This window comes from Puma concolor, chromosome D2 (assembly GCF_028749965.1).
Source record: "Puma concolor isolate L17-30 chromosome D2, mPumCon1.1.hap2, whole genome shotgun sequence".
NCBI classification, from domain to species: Eukaryota; Metazoa; Chordata; class Mammalia; order Carnivora; family Felidae; genus Puma; species Puma concolor.
Genome location: NC_141677.1, coordinates 40601514 through 40626647, shown reverse-complemented (window position 1 = coordinate 40626647; position 25134 = coordinate 40601514). Strand labels below are relative to the sequence as shown.

Here is a 25134-nt window from a genome sequence, read left to right as displayed (position 1 = left end):
AGTCCTCCAACTTTATTTTTTCCTTTTCAAGATTGTTCTGGCTATTTGAGATCCTTTATAATTCCATATTAATTTTAGGATAAACTTCTACATATTTGGAAAAGAGGCCACTGAGATCTTCATAGAGATTGCACTGAATCTGTAGATCACTTTCAGTGATATGTAATTTTAACAATATTGTCTTCTAATCCATGAATATGGAATGTCTTTTCATTTACTTTGGTTTTATTCATTTCAGCAGTGTTTTGTGGGGTCCAGTGTACAAGTCTTGAACCTCCTTAGTTAATTTTTTCCTAAGTATTTTATTCTTTCTGATACTATTATAAATGGAATTTTCTTAATTTCCTTCTCAAATTGTTCATTGATAGTGTATGGACATCAACTTATTTTTGTGTGTGTTAATTATGTACCCTGAAACTTTGCTGGATTAGTTTATAAGCTCTAATAGTTTATTTTGTGTGGATTCCTTAGGATTTTCTTTATACAAGCTGATGTTATCTGCAAATAAATAGTTTTACTTCTTCCTTTCGAATTTCAGTGCTTTTTTTTTTCTTTTCTTGCTGATTTTCTCTGGCTAGAACTTCCAGTACAGTATTGAATAAGAGTCATGAAAGTAGGCCTACTTGTTTTGTTCCTGATCTTAGGGGGAAAGCTTTCCATTATTTACCATCGAGTATGATGTTAACTGTACATTTTTCATAAATGTCCTTTGTCATGTTGAGCAAGTTTCCTTCTAGCCCAAATTTGTTGAATATTTTTACCATATAAGAGAATCAGATTTTTCAAATGCTTTTTCTGCATCAAATGAGAGGTGTGTTTTTCCCCCTTCATTTTATCACTATGGCATATTACATTGATTTTCTTATTTTTAACCAGCCTTGCATTCTTGGGATAAATCCTCTTTGGTCATGATGCATAATCCTTTTAATATATTCCTGAAATTTGTTTGCCAGCATTTCATGGAGGATTATTTCATCTATATTCATAAGGGATATGGGTCTATAGTTTTCTTCTGATATCTTTGTCTGACTTTGGTATCATTATAATGTTGGCCATGTAGAATGAATTAGGAAATGTTGCCTCCTCTTATTTTTTGGAAGAGTTTGATAAGACTGGTGTTAATTCTTCTTTAATTAAGTGTTTGGGAGAATGAACTGGTGAAGCCATCTGGTCCTGAGCTTTTTGTTAGAACGTATTTTAATTGCTGATTCAATCTCTTGACCTGTTATAGTTACATTTAGATTTTCTATTGCCACTTGAGTCAGTTGTAGTTCGTGTTCTTCTAGAAATTCATTCCATCTAGGTTATCTAGATGGATATTGGCATGCAGCTGTTCATAGTATAATCCTTTTTATTTCTGTAAGGTCTGTAGTAATGCCATCACCTCTATTTCTGGTTTTAATAATTTAATCTTCTTTCTTAATTCCCTGGTATCCATGGTAGCTTAAAAGAAAATCCTGTACTTTCCCCATGTATCTCTTTTCCAACCTCTTTCTTTCCAGGCTTTTTGGTCTTTTTATTACTTGTCCATGTATTATCCATTGCCTCAGTCGGTTGTGGCCAACACTTTTGCCTTGAAATGCTTTCTGCAGATGACAGCTGGGAAGCTGCCCCTCGCTTGGGAATGTTCTGGGTTGGAACAAAACAAAAGCCAGCCCTTATACCAGTCCTTTAGGGAGCTGCTAGACAGGTAAAAAGGCAAACAAACAGAAAACACAACCTCAGTTATTTGAGAATAAGGTTTGTTTTGCTCCCTTTGTACTAGCAACCTGCATTGGGGGTATGGGTTACCATCTTCATGGATACCATCAATCTGGGGAGTGAGGGACAAGGTGGGAAATTTAAAATATAACAGCATTCTCTTAACTACAGTGTGACAATACAAAGTATCACAGTAAGTGTGACAGCCTCTTTCTTTAGTAAGCTTCCTATAAATTCTTGACTGGATTCCAGAATTTTGCAAAAGTTGATTCAAACAGTTTTTTTCCCCCACATTATTAGTTGATCTTTGTGGCAGGATGGAAGCTTTGGGTTCTCTTCTCCACCATTTTCAGTGATATCACTTCCTGCTTTTCCTTTTTGAATCCTTTATTGAACCTTTACCTATTCCTAAAAAGTAAATGTTACAAACCTTGTTTTATTTTTATTAAAAGGGATATTGTATATTCTCTTTTGGCCCCTGTTTCACTGAATATTATTTCAATTCATCCATATTTTTGCAGGTGACATCGTGGTTAATGTTTTGACAGCTGAGTGGTATCCTAGCATGGGAGTATTTCTGGGAGATTGTCTAGCTCTTCTTGTGTAAATATTTTGTTTGCACAGCTTAACTGAGGTGAGGTAGTGTACGAGGCTGCTCATTTTTTCTAGGTACCAATTGGCAGGCTGCTTTAAGGCACCTACTATGTGTAGCATGGTACCACCACTGAAGGGTATGTTGGTACGGGAGGGTGGGCCCAGCTGGTGCCTAACTCAAATGTGAGATGTCAACAATGGGCGTAGAGGTGACTGTTTGTGGACATGAACATGGAAGGGGAGAATTCCAAAAACACCACTGAGAAAGAATCGTTGGCAAGCTTTGTGGGAAATTGGATACAGATGATAAACGATCGGAAATTGAAATAAGCTGTCCGGATCACAAGTCTCAGAAGCTGGGGTGTATGTGTTTGGGGGAAGGGATGATTCCAGTTAGAAAAGCAACAGGGTTTTTTTTTTTTTTTTTTTTTTAATTATTTAAAAAAAAATTTTTTTTTCAACGTTTATTTATTTTTTTGGGGACAGAGAGAGACAGAGTATGAATGGGGGAGGGGCAGACAGAGAGGGAGACACAGAATCGGAAACAGGCTCCAGGCTCTGAGCCATCAGCCCAGAGCCCGACGCGGGGCTCGAACTCATAGACCGCGAGATCGTGACCTGGCTGAAGTCGGACGCTCAACCGACTGCGCCACCCAGGCGCCCCTTTTTTTTTTTTTTTTAATTTTTTTTTTTTTTGAAAAGCAACAGGGTTTTGAACAATGACAATGCATAGCAAGATTCACATTATATGAATATCTGAGCATTTGTTCCTCTTTAGTTTACTCCTGGATCCAGGCAGGAGTTTTACCTCTTCTCTCTGATCTTGGAATCCTTTTCCTCTATAATCTAGCTTTCATTCCTGTCAGATAGAAACTCCCATTCTCTTGACTCTCCGCATGGCTACTTCCTGCCCTGAACCCCAGCTCCTGGCTTTCCCGGCCCTCCCCTTCCCTGCCCAGTTACCCCACACCCCTCAGGTAAAGTTGGGGCAATGCCCCTCTGCACCAGCTCTAACCCACACTGTGGCTTCTTGGCTGGCAAAGCCCCCAGGTCCTTACTGCCTCCCTGCTGCCTTGGGGTCCAGCTCAAGTTCTGCTTTTTCCATGAAACCTTTCTACATTTCTTTCTTCCTTTTCAGAAGAGCTGTTGTATACGGAGTGCATATGTGGATTTTTTTTACTGAACCAAAGTCATATGGTGTTGAAATTACCTAAAATTAAAAAAAATATATACAGTGTGAATCTATTTATCTCTCTTTCGTAAATAAGTTATTCACGTTCCGGATGATGTATGTGGGAAGACTTTGTGTTTAAATTAATGAGGGCAAAAGTAGTAAATCCTTTGAAAATATCCCATGTGGTTATTATGTCATTGATGTTTAAGGGAGTTTCTCACCAAGGTTCAGAAATGTTTGCACTTGGGTGGTTCAGTCGGTTAAGTGTCCGAGTCTTGATTTTGGCTCAGGTCATGATCGCACAGTTCGTGGGATCGAGCCCTGCATCAGGCTCCGCACTGTGGCATAGCCATCAGGCATGACAGTGTAGGAGCTGGCCAAAGGCACCATCAGACCAGGTGCTCTCCACTAGTTACCTGGGCGTTGGGTGCCCTCCAAGCCCCTTCATGAAACTGGTCAGTGTGGCTTACACAAACTGCTCATTGGAAACACAGCCGTTTGCTTGGTATTTTATATTCATTTGGTATTTTATATTTTAGTATCAGGGGTAAATCCGACCAAAACGTTATTTGTTTTCAAAGCCAAGTTTCTTCACAGGCTTGTCAGCAAAGCTTCAGAGTTGAAGGTTGCTGCATAGAGGTGAAATCAACTGTGGGCCTTTGACACCTTGAATTGGACTTAGGTAATCAGTGGGGGTGGGGGGACATTAGGACAACTCATGCGTAAGGGAGAGCGGGACAGCCTGTGCGCCAGGGAGGTTTTAATTTGAGTTTATGATGGCAAATTAGGGATACAAAGTCCCCATAGATTCAGTTTTCTAAGTATTAGATCTTGGCCAAGGTCTGCCAGTTCTCTCTAAAGGGAGCAGATTGAAACCACTATTTTAACTCTCGGTTCAAGTGCTATTTCTTTTAGTACATTTAGTACAAAATCAGGTAACATTTAGTACAAAAGGGATATCTTTCGACTGACTCAGCACTATTAGGGCCTTGCATTTTATCTTTTTACATAAGAAGATCATATATTGGGTCGCCTGGGTGGCTCAGTCAGTTAAGCGTCCAACTTTGGCTCAGGTCATGATCTCACGGTTTGTGGGTTTGAGCCCCACGTTGGGCTGTGTGCTGACGATTCAGAGCCTAAAGCCTGCTTCGGATTCTGTATCTCTGTCTCTCTCTCTCTCTGCCCCTCCCCCATTCACCCTCTGTCTCTGTCTCTCTCAAAATAATAAACATTAAAATTAAAAAAAAAAGAAGAGCACGTATTACGTACCCAGAAGGTGCTTAAGGAATATTTTATCGAAGTCTTATCGTGCACCAGCTCTGTGCTCAATACTCATCCTACCGCAATGGCCACATCTGTTTCTCACAATGATGCTTACTTAACCTGCTTTACAGATGAGGGAGGTTAGGAAGCCTGCCCCACGGTGGACAGTGGGTTAGAGGTCACACAGGACTCCAGCCCTGAAGCCCACGCTCTCATCCACGGTGTTCTGTGTGCTGCTTGTTAACTAACCTCTGTCTGCTGAAAGAACATAAGGTGGCCTAGATTTCGTGGGGATGTCATACGAGACTCACACATAAGATGGGGACTGAACTCCGTGCTTCCAGATCCTTCCCTCACTCTGAATTTGTGTCCAGGCTACAGAAGCCTCCTGCATATGTTTCTGGAAACACCACTTCTCTGTGTAGGACATGCCCCTCCACTCCATGCTTTGAGTCATTCTGGAATTCAGAGGGCAGTTGGGCTTTGCTCTCTGACTTACTGCCAGCTCTAGGACCCTGTTGAGTACTTGCTACTTAAACCCCATCTCGCTCTTAAAGCAGAGTTAGAACGTAATGGCTATACTTCTAGCTGCTAGGCTAACCTAGGTCTACAGTTCACATTAAACATTAGCTCATATTGCCTCCAGGTTTGAAACCAGTGTACCCAGAAGAAATTTACAAAGGGACAGCGATGTTGAAATATTTTAAGTGCAAACAGGAGGACGCCTGTGTGCTGACAAGGACAAGGCTATGTTGTCTAAAGTCCTTGTTTGATCCTCATGTTTCCATCCCTTCCCGGTGGCTTTTTCTCTTCGAACCTTCAGCAGTCTTGTGCCTGAGCGGTCCAGCTCGCTGTTTGTTAAATGATGAAATATGTGTATGTAAAACCTCTTACTTTATCCCGTGAGGAGGTCACTTTAATATAGTTTAAATTCCCTGGATAGTTGGTGCTGCTGCTACTGACCAGGTGGCAAAACTCAAAGTTTAGAGCACCAGGAAGAGAACTGTAATGCTCACATTCTAAGTAGAGAGGGGATTTGGGGCCACCGCATCCTACCTTTTGCTTCCCACGGTCCAATATTTTTGATGCATGAGCTTTTGGCTGCTTACATTTTATTGCTTTCTAGTGGGAACTGGTTCCTCCACCCATTCTCACTGTCTGTGATCTCAGTTCCCCACTCTTCTTGCAGCCTGAGGTCTGAGAGTGGGAGAGAAGGAAGAGAGAGGCGCTGTCAGGTAGAGCATGAACTGGCTACAGATGTAACCCAGTTCACTTCTTTTCTTGGTCAAAGCAAAAAAAAAAAAAAAAAAAGTGCGGGAATCATGTGATCAAGAATGTTGATCAAGTGCACAGGACTGAATAGGTCGAAGTTTAATGTATCTTATGGAAGCTGGACTCGGATAATTTCCCTGTAACGAATCCATCTCTCAAGAGTCTTTTTCCAAAAGCAAAAAACAAAAAATAAAAAAGCATTGTCTTCTGTAACCTGTCCAGGTACTTTTTAATGTGACCGCCGGTGTCTTAGAGAAGCTGACAGCTTAGGTGCTTTCTATCAGCAGAGAAATGTGGGCTCGAAAGCTTTTCCCCTAAACGAACGTGTTGTGTAACGTCCACGCTGACTCAGAATACAGGTGCGTGCTCTTGCTCTGAGAAGGTAGAAGAAGGGGGAGAGCCCAGCCCAGACAAGGTGTGGGGGAGGAAAGGCAGCACCCAGTGGCAAAGGCCACCCTGTGCCGCAGCCTTAGCCGAAACCGCATCTCTGGGAAAGGGCTCCTTGCTGCCTGTTTGGATCCCTGAGTCACCACAGACCCCCACCCTCCAACGTGGGATGTTAACCTCGGCCCAATATGGAGATTAGCTGCAGAGCCGAAGCAGAGTCCCAAAGGAGCTTCGGTTCTACAGAATCTGTACAGCCTTCTTCACCGTGCACTGACCAGACGTTGGGGCTCGGGAAATCCGAGCTGAGGACCGGAATTCCTCAAGGTAAGAAGACACCCCACCCCCCCCCCACCCCCAGGAAATGGACTCCTCCAATTTTCTCACATGATTATTCAGGCCCTTTCACTTTTCCATATATAGGAGTCACTCAGGAGCGAGCTGTGACCAGCCGGAGAGAGTGACACGTCGGTACTCAGGCCCGCCCTCCTCACCATCCTCACCTTCCCCACCTTCCCCTCACGTGCTCACAGGCAGTTCCCCAGAAGCGAGCCCTGTAGCTCTGCCAAAGACAAGCCTGTTGGGTTCCCGGGGGAGGAAAAAAAAAAAAAGGCAACCGCACAAAACCACTTCAGGCAAAGTCAACAGCGTTGAAATCGTTACCTTGAAGAAACCCAGTGGAGAAGTGTGCAAAGATGAATGGCCCGGTGGACGGCTTGTGTGACCACTCTCTAAGTGAAGAAGGAGCCTTCATGTTCACCTCGGAGTCTGTAGGAGAGGGACACCCGGGTAAGTAGGTGGCTGTGGACCGAGGACAGCCTGTGCCGGGGGAGCCATTTTCCCCGGGGCCTTAAAACCAATCCGTGTTCATTACTGTGAGGGGTCTCCGGAGGCACCATAGGAGGCATCTTTTAATTCTATTGATTTACTAATTTACTAGTTTTGGAAAACAGTCACTGATTAGGAAATGAGAAGTTGTCAGTTAATGAAGCCAAGGGTTCATTCTGCCACCCACAGCCAGCATCTCTGCACGATGAGGCCGCTACAGGGAACACGCGTTGGGTTGACTAAACATATTACACGTCTAACATGTATCGGATATCAGCTTTATATATTGGGGGGCAAGACAAAGCTTTATCATTGAGCGACTTAAACCAACAGAGAATGTTCCAGTGTTCCCTCCAACAAGACTGTGGTCGCTAAGTGTTGCACGTAAAGCATGTATAGTCTAGGAACGAACAGCACATTCCAGTAGTCGCTGAGACAGATCTCCAGGTCCTGAAAGCCTCAGGTATGTTATCTATGAGAAGTACAGATGATCTCCTGAAGAGGAAGAACATTCGAGTATTTTCTGGTGCTGTGGGGAAATGGGAGAGGCTCATGTGCGAACGTGAGGACCATGATCAGAGCCTCAGGCTGTAGGTCAGTGGTTCTCAGACATCAGGGAGCGTCAGCATCACCTAGTAGGCTTGTTAAGGCAGAGTGCCGGACCCCACCCCCAGACTTTTCTGATTTCATAGGTCTTGGGTGAGGCTCAAGGTTTGCATTTTTACTAAGTTCTCAGGAGATGCTTTTGCTGCTGCTGCTGTGGGAACCACACTTTGTGAACCACTGCTCAAGAAGAATCTTGGGGGCTGGGCACACTGACTTATTCTTTATGCACTTTTTCAAAATTCATCTGAGAAGTTAAAGTTTTGGTAACTTATCGCCAAGGCTACCTTCTTTTCATCTGCCTCATCCATGTTATTTCAGAGCTTGTAACTCAGCTGTAGACATCTCCTTCCATATGCTTTAGCTGGTGGTTCTCAGCTGGGGGCGGTTTTGCCCCCTTCCCCCAAGAACATTTTGTAATGTCTGAAAACATTTTTGGTTGTCTGTCATAACTCTGCTGTGAGGGGTTGGGGGTGCCACTGGCATTTAGTGGATAGAGGCCACGTGTGCTTCTAAACATCCTGAATGCACAAGACCATCCCCCCTGCAGCAAAGAATTTTCTGGCCCCCAATGTCAGTAACAGTTTCTTACCACTGTTAAGAAACCTTGGTTTAAACTCAGTTTTGTATGTGACTTAGCTCAGTTCGAAACAAATAGCCCCTTTCATTGTGTGTAACTTTATAAAGTCTCCGGGTGCTTGGGCACGCAGTGGCCAGAGGTCCCATAGTACACACCGCGGTGTGCTCAGTGGACAGAAGAAAAATTCTAGCCAATCAAATGGCCGTGTTGTCTATTTAATGATAGGTCTGTCTGACTCTCCTTTTGGTTGCCACAATCAATTAACTGTCCACGTAAGTCAGCTTCCTCTAAGCTTGAGGACTTGTTGCTTGTCATTCCAGTGCTGAATTCTTCCACCAGCAGGATAAAATGAATGCTTTTTCAACTTCCAAGAAAACCACCTATGAGCTATCTTATAGCCACTGAGTGATACTAATAGAAATTTTGAAAGCCTAAAGAAACAGTTCAGAAAGAGCCTCCTTACACGTTATTTCAGTCTGCGGAGCTGTCTCAACACCCTTGCTCATCTCGGCTTTATCCCTAATACCCCTTATCCCAGTCCCCCGTGTGGACTGGGGACATGTGACCTGCGTCCTTGAAACAAGCAGAGTCATCTGCGGTCAGCATGTGAGTAACCCTAGGAGTCCTGATGGAGATATTTTAGTAGCAGGCTTTCATTGGTAGGGGTGTGCAGAGGCCGTGGCATCAGACAAACCTGGATTTACAGCAGGGATCTGCCACTGGAGTGGGGTGCCTAGAAAGCCCAAAAGTTTAGTGGCAGTTTCTCAAGGAAAGATTAGAGAATTCACCTTTAATGGCAGATTAACATTTTAAGTTACATTGACGTGAATGTTTTAAATGATGCGCTTAGGACAGCAGAGCGCTTGATTCTGGATCTAGATTCTTCATATAAAAACCAAAAAACAAAAACAAAATAGGAGGACACAAGGAAACTTTTGGAGGTGACAGATATGTTTCTTACCTTGTTTATGGTGATGATATTGTAAGAGTACTCACATGTCCAAACTCCTCAAATTATATACTTTAATTTTATGCAGATAAGTTTTGTACACCAATTATACCTCAATAAAACTGGGAAAAACTGTATTAATTTATTAAGAGCCAACTCTGGAGACGCCTGGGTGGCTCAGTTGGTTGAGTGTCTAACTTTGGCTCAGGTCATGATCTCATGGTTTGTGGGTTCGAGCCCCGTGCACTCTGTCAGTGCAGAGCCTGCTTGGGATTCTCTCTCTCCCTCTCTCTCTCTCAGCCTCTAGCTTGCTCTCTCTCTCAAAAATAAGTATATAAACATTAAAAAAGTCAACTCTGCGGGTATTTTGAACATTAAATGAGATGTAATATGTATAAATAGGTGTCGCTTTTATTTCTGAATCTGTGAACATTGACTGTTTGCACAACCCCAAAGCAAGAGCGGACTTTTCCAGAGTGCCACTGAGGGGTCTGCATGCTCAACCATGTGGAATTCTTAAGGCAAGTAGTGGAAAAATAAGGTCAAATCCCTGCTTCTGTTGAGCTGTGGTCAGCCCCACCTTGACTGAGGTCAAACCCAGCTAGAACATCTAGCCTTCAGGGGGCTGAGTGGCAGTGGGGATGATCTGAGAGCTGCCTGTGGAAATGTTCAGTAGAACAGCAATGATGTGTAGAGGTTCTCTTATGGAATTTCTACAGCTGGGGTGGTGGATTCGGGCTTGGTGTTGTGTACACAGTATATTTCAGCTCATGGAACCTGCCGAGAAATGTATCTGTTTGCCCCATCTGATTTTACGTGTTGGCACCTAATCTTACTGACATCATTAGCTATTTTAACTTCTTTTTTTTTATAATTATACATTTTAATGATCATATCCACTTGTTAAATATTTTGATATCTATATCTATCTATATATGTATATATATACATATTAATGTTTATTTATTTTTGAGAGAGAGAGAGTGTGGGAGTCAGGGGTGGGGCAGAGAGAGAGGGAGACAGAGGATCTGAAGCAGGCTCCTCACTGACAGCAGAGAGCCCGATGTGGGGCTAGAACTCAGGAACCACAGGATCATGACCTGAGCTGAAGTCAGACACTCAACCACTGAGCCACCCAGTCGCCCCAGCTATTTAACTTCTATTTCTAGGAGCTTTCTAGATTTTAGACTTAAAGGGAATATCTTAAAGAATGAGAGACTTTTTAGTAGGAGAATGTGTGTGTGTGTGTGTGTGTGTGTGCGCGCGCGCGTGTGTGTGTGTGTCTATGTAAATTGCTATAGTCTTTTAGAACTGATTTTGGAACGTATGTCTTTTTGGGGGGAATGCTATGACTTCATGTAATATACATCATCCAAAATTAGGCAGAAATGGGATGAAATAAAAATTTCAAAATTTCCTAATTATGTATATTTAAAGAAGTGTCTGTCCTCTTTGGTAGATAGATTTCATATGTAAGCTTACCAAATACCTGATTATTTTGATCCTTCAGTCTGTTAGACCCACTATCTCTGTGATTCTTATACACGTTCCTTCTCCTCCAGACAAGATCTGCGACCAGATCAGTGATGCCGTGCTGGATGCCCATCTGAGGCAGGACCCCAATGCCAAGGTGGCCTGTGGTAAGAGATGTCTACTCCCTGCTAAAGACCTCAGTGGGCTGGGCTCGAGGTCTTTGCCTGTGCTGAGGCCCTGGGAACAACAGAGAGCCAGGGGCTCCAGTGCCTGGAGGACCCCCGAGGTGATCACGGTTGCAGCTGAATCAGGGCCTTGGCCAAGGTCATGGGGCAGGGGTGCCCAGAAGGGAGACCAGGGCCCCTCTGTCCTCACTGTGTGCTGCACAGACGGCTCCTTCCCTCTCCAGTGCCTCCCTAGCCCCTGCGTTGAGCACCACTGGGACCTGTGCCTTCTGAGGGTACACTTCACCCTGAGATATATCTTTGTGAATGGCCAGTGAGAAGGTTGGCCTGCCCTGATCTCAGGACCTCAGCCTGCGGTGGAATATTAGCAACAAGGGGCGGGAGAGGCCTCCCGGAGGCATGTTGACAGCATTCTTTATGACAACCACCTGCCACTGTTGTCTCACTTTGAGCCACGCGGCAGGCGTAACGTTGTCTTCATGTACAGTTGGGGAAGCTGAATTACGCTAAATAAGTGGTCCAAGACCACGTGAGAAGGACGGGGTCACTGTGAAAGCGAGGTGTGACCGGGTCTGTCCAAAGCGTAGTTCTCCGGGCAGCATTCACACACGGTCAGCACTTCTGCCGGGATTTACTCTGCTTGTTAGCATTGTTCCCTCATTTTCGGCACCCATGCCTCGCAAGACTCTTCGTGAGTCCCTTTATCAGCGCTGTGCGGGGGTCCAGGAGTGGCGCTCCCCTCGGCTGGCCCGTGGCCGCTGACCTTGCCCCCTCTCTTGCAGAGACGGTGTGTAAGACGGGCATGGTGCTACTCTGCGGAGAGATCACCTCCACGGCCACAGTGGACTACCAGCGGGTGGTGAGAAGCACGATCAGGCATATCGGCTACGACGACTCCGCCAAGGGTGAGGCGGGCCCCCGGGTCTGAAATGTGTGGGCGCCCCCGCCGCCGTGTCAGATCCGAGGCTCTCTGTCCTCTGCCAGTGCAGATACCAACTGGGAGAAAAGAACATTCCTTGGCCCGCCTGGCAGGTCAGGAGTCACGGTCTCTGGCGATAGCATGGCGGCCCACGGGATGGCGCCCGGTTGAACTAGCCCATGTCCATCTGTTGTCGCCTCTGGTCTTGGTGCTGGCAAAGGCTTTGGAAGAGAGAAGCACCGAGTAAAGGGAGCCGCCCTCCGCTGGGGAGATGTTCTCTGCTGGGCGTGGGCGCTGGTCCTTTGTATTTGTCCTCTTCATCGTTTGAGGCCCTCTGCCGTACTCCTGCAGACGAGGCAACTGAGGCTTGGAGTCGTAAATAATTTGCACGAGGTGACAGCCAGTAGTAGGCGGCCCTTTGGAGACTCCTGCACTTGCTGCTTCAAGATGCCGCTTCTCGTTCTAGACCAGGAAAAACAAAGTGACTCAGTCCAGAACTGGTACTCGTGGCAGGTGGGAGACAGGCTGGACGAGGTTGGCCCCAGTGGCAGGCAGTGTGGGAGCTTGTATCCCAGGGAAGGGACCCAGACCCTGGCAGGAATCGAGGAGGAGCGCCGTGATCAGGCCGGGGTGACAGCTGGAAAGAATGGGGGGCGGGGGGACTCTCAGCAGAGTCCAACATCTAAGACAGGGCAGGGTGGGAAAGGGTCCGGTTTGGAGAGGCACCAGAGGACAGGGTGCGAGAGTCAGATGCTGAGGGCCTGTGCACACGGACTTGCCACTTATGGGTTCTTGAGGGTGACGTGTGCCACCTCTGTGGGTCGGGGCAGGCTGGAACGATGTGCTGCATGTGTGTGAGTGAGAGTCCCTCGCCACTGAGGGTGCAGACACACAAGCTCCGTGCAGCCACCTTCCGACCCGCCTAGAGTACTCACTCAGCACACGGAAGTGGACACAGAACCAATGAGCACAGGCTCATTCTGCCAGTCGGCACAGTGTTCTGGAGGAAACACATTGTCCCGGACCAGCAGCTTCCCAACATGTCACCATGCACAGCTACACCTGTTCTACCAGGAAAAGGCGGTTGTTTAAGACGTGTAGACCTTATTCAAGAGCAAGCCTTGTTCTGCACTAGGTGGAAGGGAAACTTCCCAGGAGGCAATGTGTGCTGGCAGGAGAGAGCGAGAGAGAGCCCAGCTCTGCTGCTGGCTGCATCTCGGCACGCCCAGCTTGTCACTGTGCCTCCACCCAGAGGACCCCACACAGCGACACAGCGCGGTGGCTGCACTAAGAGGGCCCCGGGCTAACCGCCCCGCACTGCTCTTGGCTGCACAGTCGCTGCTCCTCTCCCCTTGGTCCCCTGAATTCTGTTTTTCCAAATCGCTTGGAGCCCTTGATGGATTCTCAGGGCTGAGAAGCTTCACTGTCCAGAGAGCAATTAGGGAAAATGCAAAATGTTTAATGCACCATCGGTGAGTCCTTGGCAGGCCTCTAAAGATGGCTCATTGATGTGTGTGTTCAAAAACATTCGCTGGGCACAGGAACCTGCAGAGGACAAAGGCATCCTGGTGCTTCCGGAGTGGGGGCACTGCCCGGCATTAAATGGCGCAGTATGGGGTGCCCAGCGGCGAGTCGGTGAGAGGGAGGGAGGGGGGAAGGTCCAGGGACGTTTACTGAGAGCTGATCAGATTTGGGCGTGTGGGGATGGGGAGCCGGAGGAAGAGCATTCTAGACAGAGACCTACCGGAGGTAGGAAAGTGTGCTGCGCGGAAGGCTAGCCCCGAGCGAGCGTGTGTTGGCTGGGGCAGTTCAGCTGGGAGGGGTTGGGTGGACCTGAGGCGTCTCAGTTCTCCTTCACCGGGCAGCAGGCCCCACGTGAAGCATGGACATAAACAACAGCCCGGATCTGGGTCAGTTGGTTGGTTTTAGTAAAGCTCACACTGGCAGCGTAGGTAGAATAGACTGGAAAGAGAGTGACGGTTACTCGGCTTGTCACCAATACTTGGCCTGGTAGTAGAGCCTCTGTGAGTTTCAGCCCCTCAGTCACGCAGTGCCACGGCCGGGCCCAGCAAGGCCCAAGGGCCCACAGGGAGAAGATGGCGCTGTCGGTGCCCAGCGGCCCCTTCTGGGGCTCCGGGGGCAGGGCTGCCACTCACCAGCAACCCCCCCCTCCCCACGCCAACCAGTTCCGAGCCTGTGGCAGGGAGCCTGGGAAGAACAGCTTCCATGTGTGTGCCTGAACTTTGGGGGTGGGCAGACGTGGCCGTGGCCTCCAGAGGTGTGGCTTTTCCATTTGGCTTCAGGCCCTGTGCAGAGCTTGGGATCAGAGGACTCTAGCTCTGGGAGCCTCTCTGGATAGTTCACGTGCACTGTCTTTGTTCAGTGTGTTTCATAACGTGGATTACGCCTGGGCTTCCGAACAGCAGTGCTGGAAGGTGATTTTCAGCCTGGGTCTTGGAACGTGCCTCCAGAAGAGTAAGGGGGCAGGGCCACGAGTCACCCAGCGCAGCCGCAGCCGTTATCTGGTTTTCATCTTGCCGTTCTGTGTAGGATATAGATTTCTAATCTAGGTATAATTTAATGTAGTAAAATGTGCTGTGGAGGATTTTCTTCGACCAGGCTTCCAGATGATAACATGGGATGGACACATGGCCTTCCCCATCCTGGGCCTCAGCTCCGCCCAACAGGTCCCAGACAGATCCCAGCTGGTTAGAGACCACCCACCCCCCACAAGAAATGCTGTGTCGGGAGCTGAGCGGTCTGCCAGGACGCTGGAAGCCACCCTCTGTCTGACACATGTCCCCACGAAGGCCTGCTTTCCCTTCTGCTTAGGCTTTGACTTCAAGACCTGCAATGTGCTGGTAGCTCTGGAGCAGCAGTCCCCGGATATTGCCCAGTGTGTACATTTGGACAGAAACGAAGAAGACGTCGGGGCCGGAGACCAGGTGACCACACGTGGAGTGCAGGGTCAGGGGTCATGATAGCATTGTCTGTGTCAGCCCTGGCTCTGACCCGCGCTGAGTTGACAGCTGGGAAGTTCATGAGTAATGGATTGGACACGCTGTGGGGTGGGACCCCCCCCGATCCTAGCAGGAGCTCCCGGGGGGAGGGGTCCATGCGCCTGGAATAAATTAGGACACCCCTGCTTCAGGGCAGCGACTTGAGGGCACGGCCTGCTTGTGGAAGACTGTGGTCGCCGATGCCCAATTTGGGCTTGTTCCCCCCTCCCAGAGCGTTGTCTTGTCTTCCTGTCCACAAGTGCCCCCGCCTCCCCGTGCAGATGTTATACATGCACAGGGCACCCAATACAGCCACGCTTTAGATGAGAAGATAAAATGCATATTGCTCCGTTGATGCTCTCCTCCAGGGTCTGATGTTCGGCTATGCCACCGACGAGACAGAAGAGTGTATGCCCCTCACTATTATCCTTGCCCACAAACTCAATGCCCGAATGGCGGAACTCAGACGCTCCGGGGTCCTCCCCTGGCTAAGGCCTGACTCCAAGACCCAGGTGAGCCTCCTCCTGCCCCCCTCCCGTGGAGCCCCAGACACACACTGGGGACCCAGACACCCCTCTGGGACCTCTCGGTACTTGTCATTGTTGGCATCAAAATGGTCAGTCCGGGCACTCAAAATATTGTTGGTTGTGAAAAGAACTATTTATCTGAAAACTCTTCAGGTCTACATGTTTTCTCCCCTAATGTTTATTGTGAAAAGTCTCAAAAATACAGAAAAATGGAAAGAACAGTTCTGGATTTTTTTTTTTTTTTTTTTTTTTTTTTTTGCCTTCTTAGCATATGTTGACTCTGGCAATGTGTTTCCCTGGTTCCTGCCACACATTTACTTCTTAATTGGCTTCACACTTTTGGTCACTGCCCGTCCACACCCACAGGTCTCCACACCTTGAGCAAGGTCTGAACGCCGAGTTGACAAGGGCCATCCGTGCCTCGCTGTGGCCCTTTATCACTGTTTCTCGCAAAAAGGCTTTCCCGTTGCTGTTTTGGACTCTCTGTTCCCATGGGCCCTGACCTCTCTGCTCTGGACCGTGGGGAAATCCTCACCGGAGTCCACATGTGAAGGCCGGCAATGATGCAAGTGTTAGCGCATGTGGGTGGAGGCGCCCCGTCCACCTCCCCTCTCCACGTCACTGCCCCGTGTCACCCTGGCGGCCCTATTGGCCCCTTTCCCGGGGCTTTCTCCCTTGGCTCATCTCCCACCCCCCAACGGGTCCTTGGCACTTTTGCACACCCTATCCCCTTCCACCCATGCTTGCGCCCAATTCCTACTTTGGCACACTCAGCACCCAAAGCTTTCACCTGTAGGGTGTCTGGACCAGCAGCCCTGCTTCTCATTCCCCCTACACACATGTGTGCCGGAGAGCCATCGTGTGCAGCCTCACGGTCACCTCCTCCTCGGCTCCAGGGAGGGCCATGGTGTCCCCCCCATCCTGCTCAGCACCCCCTCTGTCTCCACCCAGCCTCGCTCCATGTTTTGCCTAGAGAGCACCTCTTCTGCTCCAGCCTGGTTCCCAGGCCACAGCAGGGATCTGCGCCGTGCCCTCCCAAGGACTTTCCCTGCCTGGAAACTCCACTTAACTCCCTTTGGACTTTTAATTTCCTAATACTGGCTCGGAATCCTTTACAGTTTTCTGCTTCCCGCAGGGGGAGAACCCCCCGCTTGTTATGTTGGCATTGAAGCCCCTTATGGTCTTCCAGTTTTACCTTCCTCTACCTCCCCACCCCAGTCCTTGCTTAGTCGGAGTTACTTCACTCCCTAGTGCTTTGTGCCTCTGCTCCCGCCCTTCGCCTCTCCTGGGATCTGCTCGGTTCCCTCCTGTCCGTCAGTGGCCAGGAAGCTCCCACCTCCCGTGGTTTCCCCGGTGGCCACCACCAGACGGGGCCTTCTCTTGCCCCCGGACTTGGAATTTGGCGCGTGCGGTTGTATAGCTCAGCATGGCTGACCGTGACCGTCCCGTCGCCCCCGTTGCACAGAGGCGTGTCCACCTGACCACAGGTGCGAGGCCACGCGGGGCACAGGTTGCAACTGTCTGAACCCGGGACAAGGACTTGCATGTGTGGCCTACAGCCGACCTTTCCCGGTGTTCTCCACATGCCTCCATCATCAGCATTCCTCGGCTGCTCTTTGAGGTCCCGGGGCGGGAGAGCTCAAATACGAAGACTGCAGTGGTATCAAAGGAACGGGGCGCATGGCGGCTGGCGCACCCGGCTCCATCGTGCGCCAGAGCTGCGCTGTGTCGGGAGGTGGGAGGCACGTCTGCAGAAAACGGAAGCCTAGAACAGAGGCTGGAGGAAGGAGAGCGCTGGGGCTCTCCTTTTCCTTGTGTGGCAGTGAGACCCAGAGGCACCGCGGTGGGGCCGGCTGAATAGGAAGGCCCGTGTCATCCTGCTCAGCAGTGGAGGGGTGGGGGCGGGGGTGTGCTCCTCCAGGGTTTCTCCTCCTGCAGGGATGCATGGAATTCTCTTAATGCTACTTTGGATACCAAAGTCCGCCTCACTGCCCTGCCGCGGGGGTGCCAAGCCCCGGGCATCTCAGGGGCAGGGGTGCGGGTCTGGCCCCACCGCCCGAGGGCCCCTGCACACAGCTGCCTGGAGGTGAGCGGCACCGTGCCAGGACCGGTTTCTAGGCCGGCTCCATGGCCTCTTTGTGAAGGACTCTCATCATCTGACCAGAGTGTTAACTGTGAACAGGACGAGTCTTTCCACCTGAGCAAATTCTGGCTGCTGGTATTGAGAACCGAGCAGCAGTATGGATGGCTATTTTTGTACCTGGTCAGAGTTGTGTTTTCCGTGGTGTGTTCCCCGCCCCCCCCATCTTGCTGACATGATGAGCGAAGAGGCATGCTCAGAACCCTTGGCTCGGCCACAGCCCTGTGATTTTGCGTGGAAGGAACGCTGCCTGGGCTCACGGCTGGCAACGGGGGAGCGGAGGAGGCGGGCCTTCTCCCAGGGCCTGATGCTGATGCCGTGGATCTGGTCCCAGAGCCGGTTCACAGGGCCTCCCCTCTTGGGGGCCCCCGCCCCCACTCCAGCAGCCTGTCACAGCTGTGTGCACGTAGCCCAGGATTTAAAGGTTGGTCTCGGGACACAGATGTCACTGTGCACCTGCCCCTCGAACGAGGGTCATACATCACATGGGAAGGGCTCTCTCCCTTCCTTCTTCCGGATCCCACCCTGTTGCTCTTTGAACCAGGCAGGGCACAGAGCGGGAATTTGATGCAGGCCCAGTGTTTGGCGGATATCTGAGGGGCCTCGGGCGGGCAGAGACCCTGCTGCAGGCACGTCCCCGGGGAGGCACTGTTTGCTGTCCCGTGGTCCTCTCAAGGCCCTGGGGTAGGAAGTAAGGCTGTCAGCCAGGGACACCTAGCGTAGCCGCGTTCCCACAGGCCCCACACACCCCCAGGCCTCCTCTGGGCACTGCTCTTGTGGGTCCACACTGCCCCGGGTGGCACGCGGGCCTGGGGCTCCCATGTGTCCCTCGGGGTCTTGAGTGACAGCCTTCTGCTGGGCAGAGCCCCGGCTACCAGGCCATAGAGCTCCAGGTCAGAGCCCAGCTCTGCTGGCTGTGTGGTCTTGACCGAGGTGTTCATGCTCTGAAGCTCCAGCTCTCTCGTCTTTAACACAGGGCTGCCAGCAGCTTCTCACAGCTTCTGGCGTGGCTTTCCGCATACAGAGCACTGCAGTCCGAGCTGGTTTCCCTCCAGCCTCATCCGCCATCCTCACTGTCCCCTTCCCTTTCGCCCCGCAAGCCCGGGTGCCCAGACCGCAGTCCTCTGTTACCAGTCAGACCAGGCTGTGGCATCGGGTTCTCACACTCACTGACGTGTCACTATAGCACAGGGTCTCTGAGGAAGGATTCTGTCTGTGCTGCTACGGGAACGACACCAGCTTTGGGATCAGGCAGAACCGGGTCTGGCTCTTTGGCTTTCCGCTGACCGCTGTGTAACCTCAGACGAGTTGATTCGATTCTCCTGGCCTGGTTTTTTGTCATTTGTGAAGTGGAGATGATAATGCCTGTCTTGCGGGATGGCCGAAATGTGAATTGATCATGCGCAGATGGCCCCACCGGGGTAGAAGCGAGCATTAGAACTGCCCCCGTGGCTCGACCTGCAAGGGCACCGCAGGCGGGTTCCTTCCCTCCAATGTGCTCTCAGCTTTTTTTCCTTTCTTTTGCTCAAACACCCGGAGGCTGGCCTTCCCAAGCTTGCTGCTCCATTTCTGCCAGCCTGACTTGAGCCCTTCTCACCCTGTCCCTACAGCAGGCCAGTCCTCTGGCCCCACACACTTCCAGAGCTCCTCCACTGAGGGACTGGGGCAGCCGGTGTGGCTCATGGACACCTGTGCTCCTTGGCAGGAGCCAGGATACCTTGGCTCTGCACCATGGAGGGTCAGAAAAGGGCTTTGGCCAGGGGGGACTCGTGGCACCCAGAACCCGCTGAGATAGAAGGGGAGGAGGCTAGCTGGGTCACAAATAGAGAGGAAACTCTGCAACCCTGAGTCTCTAAGTGGCACTAATTGTGGCCATAGCTGGGAATAGCTTATGCCTCATGCCCAGTCATCCCCTGGCACTGGGCAGCTACTCAAATACAAGAATGTGTCAGATTAACTTTTCTGGAGGTCCTTGGAGGACAGGAGCCCCCCCCCCCCACCTTCGTTTGGATCCTGGGAGCCCCGCCTGCCGTCCGAGTGTCTGTGCCTGGCCGCGGTGTGTCCTCAGTTCAGGGCAGGGCCTCACAACGTCTCCCCTGCCCTTGTGACCCGACAGGTGACAGTTCAGTACATACAGGACAACGGCGCGGTCATCCCCGTGCGCATCCACACCATCGTCATCTCCGTGCAGCACAATGAAGACATAACGCTGGAGGACATGCGCCAGGCCCTGAAGGAGCAGGTGATCGAGGCCGTGGTGCCAGCCAAATACCTGGACGAAGACACCATTTACCACCTGCAGCCCAGCGGGCGGTTTGTCATCGGAGGTCCCCAGGTGCGCCCTTGCCTCAGAGCAGATCTCTCCTGATTCGTCTTTGTTACTGGGGTTGCTCACCTCCCTGGGCGCAAAGGAGGAGGTGGCTTTGTGTGACTCAGCCACGTCCGGCCCTGGACACAACATGAGGTCAGCTCATACTCCGTGGGGCCTGCTGTCCGTGTGTCAGTGCAGGAGGAATTGGGGACATGTCCCCAGGACTCTCCCACCTCGTGCAGCCTGGCCCTCCCTCTCCAGACATGTCATACTGCCCCATGCTGCCGCCTTGCCCTGCTGAGATGCCAGCTCACCTTTGCAGATGACTGGCCTTTCCCAGGTGGCATCACTGGGTCTTTGCCACAGGTTATGTTCAACTCGCGTTGGGGCAGGTTTTAGGCGGGGACCCCTGCTGTCCCCTTCCTCCTGTACGGCAGGAGAGAGGACGTAGAGATCGGCAGAGCACATCTGAGAGGCTGCTGACCTCTGCCAGGGGCGCCTCAGAGGGGATGTGTTACTCAGAGCGGAGCCCCCGTAACGGGTTCCGTGACCAAATGTAGTGCAGAAACACAGGGGGAAAGAAAGGCAAAGCTTACTGTCATTTCTTGCAGGACTGCAGGACTTCCCAAAGCCTAGATGTGCTAGTGGGAAGTGTGGATCTCTAAGCAAAGGGATAGAGTACGTGGTCTTTCCCCAAAGTACTCGACATGGAGCCCCTGCCCTTTTAAAACATCATTACTGGGACCCCCCGGGTGGCTCTGTTGGTTGAGTATCTGACTCTTGATTTCAGCTGAGGTCAAGGCCCCAGGATCATGGGATCGAGCCCTGAGTGAGTCTCCAAGCCTGGGATTCTGTCTCTCCCGGGGCGTGGGTAGCTCAGTCTGTTAAGCATCCGACTTTGGCTTAAGGTCATGACCTGGTGGTTTGTGAGTTCAAGCCCCACATCAGGCTCTCTGCTGTCAGTGTGGAGCCTGCTTTGGATCCTCTGTCCTCCCCTCTCCTCTCTGCTCTCCCCCACTCTCTCTCTCTCTCTGTCTGTCTGTCTCTTTGTCTCTTTGTCACTTTCTCTCTTCTTCTTCCTCTGCCCCTCCCCCCTTCAAAAAAACAAAAAACAAACCATCATTACTGCCCAATGTCGCACAGAGCAGACACTCGAGGAAACGCCAGCCAGGGCCACGGCCCAGGGTGTGTGTGCCGAGGCTCAGGGCCCTCCTGCAGCTCGGATTTGCCCATCACAACTGACTCATAAAAACAGGCTGAAGTAGGAGCTGGCTAGGATTCCAGGGAACCTCTGTCCCCTCGTTTGCACTTTATGATGAGGCTCTGGCAGGTTACCTGGGTGCTGTAATGGGTCAGTGACTGAACTGGGGTGAGAGTGCAAGGTTTCTGTCTGACTCCCAGCTTTGGGGGTGGGGAGTGGGGGGAGGCGGGTCTTTGAAAAGTGCCCACGGGCAGCTTCAGGGCCCTCTTTCCCTGTTAGTACGGTGGCCATCATGGTGCTGCAGCCGCCCGTCTGCCCTGCCCTGTGGGGACCCTGGTTCTCATACCCCCCCTCCATTTCTTCCTTTCTGTCTGCAGGGGGATGCGGGCGTCACTGGCCGTAAAATTATCGTGGACACCTATGGCGGTTGGGGGGCGCACGGTGGAGGGGCCTTCTCCGGAAAGGACTACACCAAGGTGGACCGCTCAGCAGCTTATGCTGCCCGCTGGGTGGCCAAGTCCCTGGTGAAAGCGGGACTCTGCCGGAGAGTGCTCGTGCAGGTGGGTCAGCCCCAGTCCGACCACCCCACCTCTGCCCCGGCTGAGGCTGTGCTGGCCTGCGGGGTGGGGGGGGGCACACTCCTTGCCAAAGGCTGTGACTGTGTGTTGCATGGGGCACCGGGGCATGTACCCTGAAAACCTCAGGGAGGGAAAAAATGTTCAGGGAGAGGGGCACATACAGAATCTGCTCTCTGTGAAGATGGTGGAGATTCCTAGACAGACGAGGTTGGGGAGCAGTTCGGGCCAGGGATGGGTGGTTCCAGCTGCCCCTTTCTGAGGGCATCGGGATCTCTGTGAAGGGCAGACCCCCTGCACAGAGGCTTTTGTCCCTGACCCTCGTCTCTTCTGGAAGGTTTCCTACGCCATCGGTGTGGCTGAGCCACTGTCCATTTCCATCTTCACCTATGGAACCTCTCAGAAGACAGAGAGAGAGCTGCTAGATGTGGTCAACAAGAATTTTGACCTTCGGCCCGGGGTCATCGTCAGGTAAATCACTGCCCCATCGCTGCCAGACGGGCCCTTCCTCCCCCCCTCACCCAGATGTCTGGCTCCTCTGAAAGAGAAAGGGAAAAAAAGGACTTTCAGCCTCCCCGGAGCAGGAGGGCCTCCAAGCTCCTAGCCCAGCTCAATGCACACCCCAAGTGCAAGATGTCTGCTTTTCAGGTTGAAGGGGGTGTCTAAGGTCCCTGCTGGCCCAGAGACGCTGACCATCCAGGGGGGCCATCTTTGAGCAGGTGGGGGATTGTAGGAAAGTAATCACAAGGCTGAATGCTGAGAATTGAGCTGGCGGGTCTGGTCCCATTGGCCCATGTTTCTGAGGCCGCTCTTGCTTTGTGGAGCTTGGCCGTGTGGTTGGTCTGCACCAGGCCAGTAGAGTGGAGAGGAGAGAAGAGGAGGAAGGCACAGCAAGGCCAGAGTTCAGATTCTGAGTCCTGGGTGTGTCTGTGTAACCAGGCTGTCCCCGAACCTCTGAGCCTGTTTCCCAGGGGCCAGTGACAGTCACCTCATGAGATGTGGTGTGGCGTAGACAGGAAATGTATGGGAAATTGCTCTGAGCAGTGACAGTCCACACTCTGTTTGTTACTCCTGTGCTCAAAATTCAGAGAAACTCTGCTCCTTTTCCACTGAAAATGACCCTTTCCTCTGCTGACTGTGCAGGGACTTGGATTTGAAGAAGCCCATCTACCAGAGGACGGCGTGCTACGGCCATTTTGGAAGAAACGAGTTCCCATGGGAAATTCCCAAGAAGCTCGTGTTTTAGAGCTGGTGGGCGCAGGGCCTGCCTCGCCCTGGAAGCTTCTGGATTGGCACCTCTTGTCCAGGACCCCAACTCTCAGATGTCCCAGACCCAGGGCCCTGACCGCTCCCCCCCCCCCCCCGCCACTGCAGGGAGTGCCTTCCCCACCCACTGCCCCCTCCTGGACCAAGCTGCACCCCTAGGGCTAGCCCTGTGCTGTCGTCACTGTGAATGGCAGGGGGCTTGCTGGTGCCTGGGGTCAGACCTTCTCATGGCGGTAGTCACACTATCCCCCTGCTTTTCCCTCAGACTGAGGCGACGTTAATTGAGTGGAAAAACCACCCCTGTGAAGAGTAAATCCCCCCACGCCTCCCCCATGGCTGGTCCCCTCCTCCCTCACAGATCTCAGGGATCCTGGGTGTGCTGGCTGTGCCCTTCCCATCTGTGGCCTGTGCCCTGAGCCAAGGGCCTTCACGGAGGCATCTCAGGCTAGGCATCCGGCGGGGACAGGAACAGGGGCTGACACCTGCTGAGCAGCTATGGTGTTCGAGGGCCCGAGCCAATTACCGACCTCGTTTCTTCTTCACTGCAACACGGTGAGGTGACACCTCATTCCCACTTTCCATATGGGGAAACTGAGTCGCAGACCGCCTAGGTAACTTTCCCAAGGTCCTACAGCCACATGTGTCAGGACCCACACGTGATCCAGGGGCTTTGACTCGGGAGCCCGTACGCAGCCCCCAACCCTGTTCCCATCTCATGCCGGACGGAGGCTTGAGCAATGACCAGCAGCTCTGTGGCCTCTGTCCTGAAGACCTGAGCTTGCTGCTCACCTCTTGGTGAGCCCTGGGCAGGGATATGTGAAGTCAGGACAGAGAAGCAGCTTGTCCCAGCTCAGGTGGCCAGCCCCTTAGATGGGTCCGGAACCCCGTAGCTTCCAGCCCTTCTCTCTTTGGCCTCTTGGTCTGAATGCTGTTGGAGTAAGTGTGTGAGCCCCTCAGACGCCCCTTCCAGAGAGGCCACTCGTAAGGGCCGAATATCTAATGTTAAGTAGTGACCCAGGTGGCGGAGCTGAACTCCTAGCGGTAGACAAGTTGGCTGAGGTGTCATGAGGAGATTCTGCCTTTGCCAGGTGGCTCCCGGGGCACAGCACTCAAGGGGCCTGAGTGGTCCTCGGAAGGTCTTGGAAGGGCTAAGGTCTTGGAAGCTGCACGTTCACCTGCCTTTCCGTTCCTGGCCAGCCCTGCCTCCCCCACCTGTCAGCCTGGGCCGCTGACAGCAGTGTCTCTGCCTTCTCCCTAGCTGCCCAGACCACAGGCTCAGGTAGGGACCCCCAAGGGTCCCATAGAGCACTGAGGCTTGGGCTCTGGTCCAGGGTCCATGGAGCTGGTTCTGGCTGAACCAGGCAGCCCAAGAACCCTCATCTGGGGAGCAGACGGCCTGCATCTGGGCTCCAGGCCTGACGCACAAAGACCCCAAGCTTTTCTCCTTACGTCAGGGAAAAGGCAGCTCTTCAGGGGAGAAAAAGAAGGCCGATTTACCACAGAAACCTAGAGCTTGCGTCCGCTCCCAGCAAGTCTCAAGCTCCCTCCAGGAGAGGGAGGCACAAGCTTGCAGGCGGTCAATGCCTCCCACTCAAGCCCTATTCACAGTGAAAATTCAGAATTGCATGGTTGCCCCTCCCCCCCTGGAGATAAAAGATCTTTTTTTGGACATTGTTGATATGAAACTCGAACCTTTATGTGTTAATAGTTCCTGCTGGGACAGTGAATAAACAACTACTCTGTGCTCGGTTTTTGTCTGCAAACCTTCAGACGTACCTCACTAGGAGCATCTCTATCCCCCCAGCATAGAGGTGCCCTCTGCTCTGTGCCCCCCCTGCCCCCCCCACCACTGGAGCCCTCTGTTCCCGTCCTGGTGGGCTTCTCCAGCATGCACTAAGCTTTCCTCATCCACCAGCTACTGTGTTAAGTCACGGCATTTCCCTACTTATTCCTCACCGCACTCCGCTGAGTTTCACGGAGAGAACCTGAGGCCCAGAGGGTTAGGGATGTGACTGAGGGCACCTGTCTGGGAAGTGGCACCCCGGTCTCCTGAGTGTGCTCTCTCCATCACCACGTGCTGCCGCCCAGGGCCTCATCTGCCCTCCCTGCGTGGGAGTCAGCTGCAGTCAGACCGTCGTGAGGGGGGCACTGCGGCCATCGTTGTTCAATGACTGAATACCGAAGTCAGAG

The 25134-nt window shown here is 51.6% G+C and overlaps 1 protein-coding gene across 4 annotated transcripts; it reads left to right on the top strand.

The window, feature by feature from the left end:
- The first annotated feature begins 6077 nt into the window (after positions 1-6077).
- On the top strand, positions 6078-24693 carry MAT1A (methionine adenosyltransferase 1A). Of its 4 annotated transcripts, none has more exons than XM_086680125.1 (10): positions 6078-6715; positions 6812-7177; positions 10911-10988; positions 11789-11911; positions 14758-14870; positions 15293-15436; positions 19708-19926; positions 21481-21663; positions 22016-22149; positions 22767-22857. In XM_086680125.1, the coding sequence occupies exons 2-10, from the start codon at positions 7084-7086 to the stop codon at positions 22789-22791; spliced, it is 1113 nt and encodes a 370-aa protein (XP_086536251.1). In that variant the 5' UTR covers positions 6078-6715; positions 6812-7083; the 3' UTR covers positions 22792-22857. The 4 variants fall into 4 exon arrangements, with proteins under 4 accessions (XP_086536251.1, XP_086536250.1, XP_025773967.1 ...); XM_086680124.1 differs by having other exon boundaries at positions 6079-6715; positions 22822-24693; XM_025918182.2 differs by lacking the exon at positions 6078-6715 and having other exon boundaries at positions 6788-7177; positions 22822-24693.
- The last annotated feature ends 441 nt before the right edge of the window (positions 24694-25134 follow it).